Below are 10414 nucleotides of genomic sequence, written 5' to 3' on the forward strand. Positions count from 1 at the left end.
TATATATTTAGAGTTTAGTTCCTTTAATTTTTCTAATTTTTAACTTTTAAAATGTAAATTTAATTATTAAATGGTTACTGTCGTTTTTGGTTTGCCATCTTCATAAACTCAAATCAGATCATTGCCCTCTTCTACTTTCATTGGAACCGGAAGTGTCCAGACAAGCATATAGACCTTTCCGATTTAATGCTGGTTGGTTGTTACATCCTGGATTCAAGAAGATGGTTAGTGATAATTGGAGCTCTATAATGATTTGCTTATTAATGAGATGCAACTCACAGAATCTTATTAATGTGATGCAACTCACAGAATCTCTAAAGATTGGAAAAGAGAAGTGTTTAGGAATATTTTTTGGAGGAAGAAGGATGTAATTGCACAGTTGCAAAAGGTTCAACATAAGATAGATTAGCATGAGTTGGCTAGGTTGCGAGATAAGGAAGTTGCTGTCTGGTTTAAATTGGAGGAGGTGTTGTACCAAGAGAAGTTACTTTGGAAGCAGAAGGTGCGGTGTGACTAGTTGTGCCATGGAGATTATAATACTACGGGTGTGCCTCTTTTGGAGGGTTGTTTTGCTACAATTTCGAGTTGGGATACAGTGAAGCTAACGAAGGCGAAAACATCTGAGGAGGTCGGTAGTGTCTTGTTTAGAATGGCACCGTTTAAAAGGGTATTTTACGTTGATCTATAAATTATATTTTATTTAAAAAAATAAACATAAAAAATATAGAAAATATTTTTTGTAAACTTTTTATATGTAAATAAACGTAGTATTATTTTAGGGAACTTCAAAAGTTTTTTCTTTACTTTTAACATTTCTTTAAAGTTTGGCCTAACTGAGGCACTGCCTCATTTTCTTATTAGCAGTTGACGGCTGTTGGACAGTTGGTGTTTTTATAATCTTTGTTCAGTGTACAACAACATTTGCATTCAGATTTTATTTCCTAGTAAGCTATAAATAAGAAAGCAGAGTAATTGTTGGGTCACTCATCATCTATCAAAACCAAACCAGAGCAAAAACAAAAAAACAATGGCAAATTTGTTCATCAAACAAGCAAAGCAGTACGCACAAGGTCGACCAAGCTACCCACCACACTTGTTCCAATTCATTGCCTCAAAGACTCCCCAACATGATCTTGCATGGGATGTCGGCACTGGTAGTGGTCAGGCTGCTCGATCTGTAAGTCTAAAATTTTAATTTTATACTGTTGCTTGAAGATTAATAAAGTATTTCTACTTTTTCAGTTGGCTGAGATTTACAATAATGTGATAGCAACAGACACGAGCCCAAAACAGCTTGAATTTGCAACAAAACTCCCCAATATCCGATACCAACAAACCTCACCAACAATGTCCTCGACCGAGCTTGAACAAAAAGTGGGAGCAGAATCAAGTGTAGATCTAGTGACCATAGCCCAAGCCATGCACTGGTTCGACCTTCCTGTGTTTTACAAACAGGTGAAATGGGTATTGAAGAAACCCCATGGGATCATTGCGGCATGGTGCTACACCACCCCAGAAGTCAACGACTCCATGGACCAGGTGCTTGAACGATTTTACAAAAACTCATACTGGGATTCACCACGACAGATGGTGGATGATAAGTACAAAACCATCGATTTTCCGTTCGAGGCAGTCGATGGAGAGGATAGTACGGGACCGTTTGAGTTTGAGAATGAGAGATGGATGGGTTTAGAGGATTACTTTACTTATTTAAGATCATGGTCCGCGTATCAGAAGGCTAAGGAGAAGGGTGTGGAGCTTTTGAGCGAGCATGTGGTTGAAGAGTTCAAGCGTGCTTGGGGTGAAGATGAAAATGGTGGGCAAAAACCGGTTAAATTCTCGATTTATCTGAGGATCGGAAAAGTGGGTGCGTAACTACCATGACGGTGTTGTTCCAATAGGGTCAGAAGCGTGTAAATTATTGTACTAAAAAATCACACAAAGTTCAATTCCCAGGAAAGAGAGGTGGATCACATGGATCTCTTAAATACCAAGTCTTTCCTTAGACAGAATATCCCTTCTATAGTAATTTAATAGCACAATTAAATACTACTATTATACCCTCAAATATTGAAAGAAAAATAGGACAAGAAAGAACACAAGAGTTTTAACGAGGTTCGGTAAATTATACCTACGTCCTCGGGTACTAACACCAGATGATAACTTTACTATCTCCAAAATATTACAAACAAATAGAATTCCTTAAGAATTCTCAAATGGGAGAAGAGAGAAAACTAAGAGAGAAAGATTGGTTGGGATGGTTGAAATGAAAAATGAAAAGGCCTATTTATAGTTGAGGTTCAGGGACTAACTTGCAAATGGCCTAAAAAATTAGGGACCAAAATTGCAATTATCCCATTCAACTTTTCAACATTCGGTGCAACTTGCTCAACCTTTTTAACAAGTTGCTTCCTACCTTTGTTGACTTTTCAACAATCTCCACCTTGAAGATTTGATTAGGATAATCACATCTTCACATACTTCCTTCAACTCCCCAAATTCGATAAAGCTATCTTTTGTAGTGCCTCCAAATGCGCTCTCGAGCGCCATACACCTAAAGGTGCTCAAATTCTCAGGATGTTAATCAAGTTCAAACAATGATTAAACTTGATTGTTGTTACCACCTTGGTCATCATATCTGCGGGATTATCTGTTGTCGGAATCTTCTCAAGTAGAATTTTTCCTTTTTCAAAGACTTCCCGCACAAAGTGATATCTTACGTCGATATGCTTGGTTCTTGAATGATAGACTTGATTTTTCGCTAAATGAATAGCACTCTGACTGTCACAATATAGACTAATGTGACTTTGAACAACTCCCAAGTCTTTCAATAATCCATTAAGCCAAATAGCCTCCTTAACAGCTTCTGTAACTGCCATATATTCTGCCTCTGTAGTAGACACAGCTACTGTAGACTGTAAGGTAGACTTCCAACTCACTGGGGCTTTCGCAAGAGTAAACAGATACCCCGTAGTTGAACGACGTTTATCTAAATCACCAGCAAAGTCAGAATCAACATATCCAACTACAAACTGACCAAGTGCTTCATCCTGTTCAAAAATTAAACCAACATCTACGGTTTTTCGAAGATACCGTAGAATCCATTTCACAGCTTGCCAATGTCCTTTTCCAGGATCATGCATATACTTGCTCACAACTCCAACAGCTTGTGAAATGTCAGGCCTCGTACACACCATCGCATACATCAAACTCCCAACTGCATTAGCATATGGGACTTTTGCCATATATTCTCTTTCTTCTTCAGTTTTCGAAGATAATTGAGCACTAAGTTTCAAATGAGAAGCAAGTGGGGTACTTACATGTTTTGTGTTTTCATTTACACCAAAACATTGTAATACCTTTTTCAGATATTGCTTCTGATTCAAACAAAGCTTGCCTCTCTGTCTATCTCTACTTATCTCCATGCCGAGAATCTTCTTGGCCTCACCTAGATCTTTCATCTCGAACTCTTGATTCAACTGAGCCTTCAGCTTATCTATCTCATTTTGGCTCTTCGAAGCGATTAACATATCATCAACATACAAGAGTAGATAAATGAAAGATCCGTCATGCAGCTTCTGCAAATACACACAATTGTCATATTTGCTTCTTGTGTACTTCTGCCTTCTCATAAAGCTATCAAATCGCTTGTACCACTGCCTCGGGGATTGCTTCAATCCATATAGCGATTTGTTAAGCTTACAAACCCAATTTCTACCACCAGCATCTGTGTATCCTTCTGGCTGAGTCATATAGATCTCCTCTTCTAACTCACCATGCAAGAAAGCCGTCTTAACATCAAGTTGAGCTAGCTCCAAATTCAACTGTGCTACCAAGGCCAACAAAATTCTAATGGAGGAATGCTTCACAACAGGGGAAAATACATCATTGTAGTCAATTCCCTCCTTCTGAGCGTAGCCTTTAGCTACCAATCTTGCATTGTAGCGAATATCCTTCTTGCTAGGAGATCCATCTTTCTTTGCGAATACCCACTTGCATCCGATTGCCCTTTTACCTTTCGGTAATTGCGCCAACTCCCAAGTATTGTTCTTCCGGAGAGACTGCATTTCTTCATCCATGGCACTTTTCCATTTATCACTTTCTAAGCTTTGCATTGCTTCTTGATAAGTGATAGGAATATCATCAACAACGGGAAGGGCGTAGGCCACCATATTAGTAAATCGAGCAGGTTTACGAATTTCTCTCCGTGGCCTTGCAACTGCAACTGGTTCTGGTGTACTTAGTGGTTCTTGGGTCAGAACCTCTTCAACCTCTAATTCCTCCATTGTGGCTGGAGAATTAGACTTATTAACTGGGCAAATCCCCATCTGCTCAAACTCCACCTGTTTTGGAGTACACTCCACCTGCTGTGGAGTATTGCTCGTCTGAATATCTTTATCTGCTACCTTTTTCAATGTGGCAGATTCATCAAAGGTAACATCTTTGCTACAGATCATTTTCTTTGTGCTTAAGCACCAAAGACGAAATCCCTTCACTCCAGAAGTGATTCCCATAAAGAGAGCTTTCTTTGCCCTCGGATCTAACTTTGACTCCTTCACATGGTAATATGCAGTGGATCCAAACACATGTAAGGAATCATAATCTGTAGCCGATTTTCCAGACCATACCTCCATAGGAGTTTTTCTTTCTAATGCAGATGATGGCAAACGATTAACAAGATGGCCAGCGTATGTCACAGCCTCAGCCCAAAATTGCTTGCCCAACCCAGCATTGGACAACATACATCGAACTTTCTCCAGCAATGTTCGATTCATACGCTCTGCCACTCCATTCTGTTGTGGTGTATCCCTAACTGTGAAGTGTCGAACAATACCATACTCTTGGCACACATCGAAGAACGGATCACTTTTATATTCCCCTCCATTGTCCGTCCTAAGCCGCTTGATTTTCTTGCCAGTCTGGTTTTCGATCATAGTTTTCCATTTAAGAAAAACTCCAAGCATTTCATCTTTAGTTTTCATGGTATACACCCAAACTCTTCTGGAAAAGTCATCAACAAAAGTAACAAAGTAGTGTTTTCCTCCCAACGAAGGTGTTTTGGAAGGCCCCCACACATCTGAGTGAATATATTCCAAAATACCTTTTGTATTATTGATAGCAGTGCCGAATTTCACTCTCTTTTGCTTTCCCAGAACACAATGCTCACAAAATTTTAATTTGCAAGCCTTTGCACCTTTCAGCAATCCTTGCTTTGCCAGAATTTGCAAGGATTTTTCGCTGGCATGTCCCAACTTCATATGCCACAACTGCATTGAGTCCAATTCTTTGTTACCGGAAGCTGTAGCGACTGCTCCAATAACTGTACTACCTTGGTAGTAATACAAGTTATTTTTCCTGATGCCCTTCAATATCACAAGTGCGCCAGATGTCACTTTCAAAATCCCATCTCTCATAGTAACAACTGAACCATTGGATTCCAAGGCTCCCAATGAGATGAGATTTTTCTTCAAACTGGGCACGTACCGAACATCAGTCAGAACTCTGGTTGATCCATCTTGATTCTTTAATTGGATTGAACCTATCCCAACAGTTTTACAGGCATTGTCATTGCCCATATAAACAACTCCTCCATTTAATTCTACTAAATCAGAGAACCACTCCCGGTTAGGGGACATATGATAGGTACAACCCGAATCCAATATCCACTCATCTGAATAGAACGACGATGATGATGCAACCAGTGATAGTTCAGAGTCACTAGTATCATGCTTAGCAACACAAGCATCTACAGCAGCTTTTCCCGTATTCTTCACCTTTGGACAATTTTTCTTCCAGTGGCCTTTCTCATGACAAAAAGCACATTCTTCTTTCCCGAGTCTGGACTTTGACTTTGATCTCTCCTTTTGAGTTTTCTTCCGAGTGTATGAACGACCTCGAACTACTAAAGCTTCTGTATCTCTGATTGAGTTTTTCTGTTTGTCCTTCTTTCTCTGTTCATAACTGTATAAGGCCGCACAGACTTCGCTCAGAGATATATCACTCCTGCCATGAAGTAGAGTAGTTTCTAGGAACTCAAACTCCTCAGGAAGTGACCCCAACAGCATCAAAGCCAAATCTTCATCTTTGAATGTCTCATCCATATTCAGCAAATCAGTGACTAACTGATTAAATTTGGTGATATGATCATTCGTTGTGGTACTTGGGACGTATGTGAAGCGAAACAGTCTTTTCTTCAAGTGGAGCTTATTTTGACTGTTTTTCTTCAAAAATTTTTCTTCAAGTGCCACCCACAACTTATTTGCAGAAGTCTCCTTTGAAAAAGCATACCTCTGCTCTCGAGAAAGGCACGATCGAATTGTGCCACATGCCAACCGATTGATCGCCTTCTAATCTTTCTCCTGTACATCATCTGGTTTCTCTTCATCAATGGCAATGTCTAGACCCTGCTGAAAAAGGGCATCTAGAACCTCACTTTGCCACATACCAAAATGGCCCGTGCCATCAAAGATCTCCACGGCCAATCTTGCATTTGCAATTGTCGGTCTTGTCCACATGGACGATGTTGAAGCTCCTACACCGACCGTTTTCTCCATAATCTTTCAATATACCTAAGGAAATCTTTTCTGATGTGGAAGATCAGTTTAAACTGCAACCACAGAGCATACTACGATTAACCTTCGGCTCTGATACCACTTGTTGTTCCAATAGGGTCAGAAGCGTGTAAATTATTGTACTAAAAAATCACACAAAGTTCAATTCCCAGGAAAGAGAGGTGGATCACATGGATCTCTTAAATACCAAGTCTTTCCTTAGACAGAATATCCCTTCTATAGTAATTTAATAGCACAATTAAATACTACTATTATACCCTCAAATATTGAAAGAAAAATAGGACAAGAAAGAACACAAGAGTTTTAACGAGGTTCGGTAAATTATACCTACGTCCTCGGGTACTAACACCAGATGATAACTTTACTATCTCCAAAATATTACAAACAAATAGAATTCCTTAAGAATTCTCAAATGGGAGAAGAGAGAAAACTAAGAGAGAAAGATTGGTTGGGATGGTTGAAATGAAAAATGAAAAGGCCTATTTATAGTTGAGGTTCAGGGACTAACTTGCAAATGGCCTAAAAAATTAGGGACCAAAATTGCAATTATCCCATTCAACTTTTCAACATTCGGTGCAACTTGCTCAACCTTTTTAACAAGTTGCTTCCTACCTTTGTTGACTTTTCAACAGACGGGGTATCGTAATGCTAAATGAGAAGATCAGATGAGATAATTGGGGTCTAATAATAAAGAGATTAGCTCTTTTGAAAGGAAAAAATGTTACATGCATGTATATGTAATAAGGACTGTAGACGTAATTTATTCCAACATCTCTTTCCTTTCTTATAAAAAGAAGTTATTATCCATGAATTATTGTTTTATGAAAAAAAAAACATTCATAATTAAGATAATTTAGAACTGTTAATGGATTGAGTTATCCATTTAACCTCAAATGTTCATTCAAAATTTAAGAAAATTTAGATAAAAATATTATACTTAAAAAATAAATTTTAACAAAAAATTAAATTCGTTTAAATTATGAATTGGGCTTGGACTAAGATTTGAATATTCAAGATCCGGATTAGCCTAACTTAACTCGCTTTTAAGTTTATAATGTTTTATATTATTTTATATTTTTTACATATTATATAATTTATAACATATAAAAATTAATTTATAGTAATATATAATATTACTATAATATAAACATTAAAAACTATTAAAAATAATTAATATAAACATATATTTTTAAAAATAATATGCACAAATATGTATAAATTTAAACAAAATTTTAAATTTATATTTTAAATTATATCATATATAAATAAATATAAAATATATTAATATAATACATAACCCTCTCCAAATTAATAATATTTGGTACCAAAGGCCCAACATATACAATAAAAATTGAGAAACCTATAAAGACGTGGAATAATAGCATAATTTAACACTGACAACTAACAACCCCATATTTTATTATCCTTTTCCATACCAAACAAATTTTTGAGTGGTTAGGAAGTTGAACACGTCATATCATCTTTAATGCTATCTAACAATAGTCTTTTGTGGAAAAATATAATTTTCAAATTTAACAATAATGCTTCTCATATTATTATTTTAATAATTTAATTTAGTCTTAATTTGATTGATATTAATATTATTATTAGTAAAAAAATAGATTCAAATACATTAAAACATATTATTCTCTTATTTAAAAGTTTGAAAAAAGATTATGAATAATTTTAACATTTTTATAATGAGATTAATATTTAAAAAATAATTTTTTCTAGTACTGTTATTTAAAAAAATTTATATAACTGCTACTAATAAAAGTTGACTGACAAGAAAAGTTCTTAAAAAAAAAAAAAAAGAGGCTGACAAGCAGAGTTCCACTTTCCAGACATAAATAAAGTTAAAGATCAGCTGCCAATTTTTTTTTTTTACTTGGAAAAGTTTGATTGATTATACATATATGATATGCTATATGTTAAAAATCTTCACGTTGTTATAATTTTTATATATTTAGAGTTTAGTCGCTTTAATTTTTCTAATTTTTAACTTTTAAAATGTAAATTTAATTATTAAATGGTTATTGTTATTTTTGGTTTGCCATCTTCATGAACTCATAAGATCATTGCCCTCTTCTACTTTCATTGGAACAGGCAGAGTTCAGACAAGCATATTGACCAAGGATTTAAATAGTAGTCCGATATCGATATAGTGGTAATGACGCCATTCGAAACCGCTATTGTTGAAAATAGCGGTGTGAAGCGGAGTCACACCAATAGTAATGGATCGCGGCCGCAATTTAATGGGTAACGGCCAATCGCGGCAACAATAGGCCGCTATTTCCATTATTTTAAATCTTCAAAGACATGCAGGGTTTTCGTGAAGGATAAAAAGTTTAGATTTCATTGTACATGAGTCCGGAGAAATATAAAAGGCTCCGATAAAACTCAGGATCTTAGAGGGCCAGCAAATTTTTTCTTAAAAATCAAGGCTACTCTGAAGGTTTTCTATGGTGCAAGAAAAGGAGTTATGTTTTTAAGGGTAAACCAAAGGGCTTTAATGTTTTTTAATTTTCAAATTGATTTATGTTGTTTTCAATGTTTTATTTTTAGTTTTAGGGTACAGTGCTAGTGTTTTAGTTTCCCAGTGCACTGCCCATTTCATTCATTTTTTGAATGACATATCTCATTGATGTGAAAGGGTGGGAACAATAATATTTTCTTAGGGCTTATTGTTTTGTTTTCTTTTGGTTTTTCTCATTTTTAATGCATCTGTTAATTTTACTTAAACTAAAAAAAAAAAAAGATAGAAAACACTCTAAAAATTATTAAAAGCGATTTTTTATAATTATAATAATAGTAATTATTTTTTACAGTAAATTGTATGAATTTTAAAAAATTCATAATTGCGATACCTGCAGTGACTACAATAGCATCCGTTATGTCTGCAACTGTGATAAACACAATACAACCGAAAACGTGACTGCAATTGTAATTTAAATCCATAATATAGACCTTTTCGATTTAATGCTGGTTGGTTGTTACATCCTGGATTCAAGAAGATGGTTAGTGATAATTGGAGCTCTAATAATGATTTGCTTATTAATGTGATGCAACTCACAGAATCTTATTATTGTGATGCAACTCACAGAATCTCTAAAGATTGGAAAAGAGAAGTGTTTAGGAATATTTTTTGGAGGAAGAAGGATGTAATTGCACAGTTGCAAAAGGTTCAACATAAGATAGATTAGCATGAGTTGGCTAGGTTGCGAGATAAGGAAGTTGCTATCTGGTTTAAATTGGAGAAGGTGTTGTACCAGGAGAAGTTACTTTGGAAGCAGAAGGTGCGAAGTGACTAGCTGTGCCATGGAGATCATAATACTAGGTATTCGGGTGTGCCTCCTTTGGGTGTTGTTTTGCTACAATTTCGAGTTGGGATAGAGTGAAGCCAACGAAGGCGATAACATTTGAGGAGGTTGGTAGTGTCTTGTTTAGTATGGCACCGTTTAAAATGATAAGTCATTTTACAAGAAAAATAATTTATTTTACATTGACTTATAAATTATTTTCTGTTCACAAAAATATAAATATAAGAAAATATAGAAAATATTTTCAGTAAACCTCTTTTACATGTACACAAGCGTAGTATTATTTTAGGTAACTTCAAAAGCTTTTCTTTTACTTTTAACATTTATTTAAAGTTTAGGCAAACCAAGGCACCGCCTCATTTTCTTATTAGCAGTTGATGGTTAAAATCTTTGTTCAATGTACAACAGCATGCATTCAGATTTTATTTCTTGGGAAGCTATAAATAAGAAAGCAGAGTAATTGTTGGGTTACTCATCATCTATCAAAACCAAACCAGAGCAAAAACAAAAAACAATGGCAAA

The 10414-nt window shown here is 35.7% G+C and overlaps 1 protein-coding gene across 2 annotated transcripts; it reads left to right on the plus strand.

Annotated features, from left to right (window-relative positions):
- Positions 1-964: 964 nt before the first annotated feature.
- LOC107900493 (putative methyltransferase DDB_G0268948) lies at positions 965-1890 on the plus strand. 2 transcript variants are annotated; one of them, XM_016826104.2, is made up of 2 exons: positions 965-1177; positions 1243-1890. In XM_016826104.2, exons 1-2 carry the CDS (start codon positions 1028-1030, stop codon positions 1873-1875), a joined length of 783 nt encoding a protein of 260 aa, XP_016681593.1. In that variant the 5' UTR covers positions 965-1027; the 3' UTR covers positions 1876-1890. The 2 variants fall into 2 exon arrangements, with proteins under 2 accessions (XP_016681593.1, XP_040973129.1); XM_041117195.1 differs by having other exon boundaries at positions 980-1160.
- The last annotated feature ends 8524 nt before the right edge of the window (positions 1891-10414 follow it).

This window comes from Gossypium hirsutum, chromosome A07, assembly GCF_007990345.1.
Source record: "Gossypium hirsutum isolate 1008001.06 chromosome A07, Gossypium_hirsutum_v2.1, whole genome shotgun sequence".
NCBI lineage: Eukaryota > Viridiplantae > Streptophyta > Magnoliopsida > Malvales > Malvaceae > Gossypium > Gossypium hirsutum.

Coding starts and splice junctions, on each gene's coding strand:
- LOC107900493 (XM_016826104.2), top strand. CDS start 1,028: ATGGCAAATTTGTTCATCAAACAAGCAAAGCAGTACGCACAAGGTCGA. Junction 1,178..1,242: donor GTGGTCAGGCTGCTCGATCT/GTAAGTCTAAAA, acceptor CTACTTTTTCAG/TTGGCTGAGATTTACAATAA.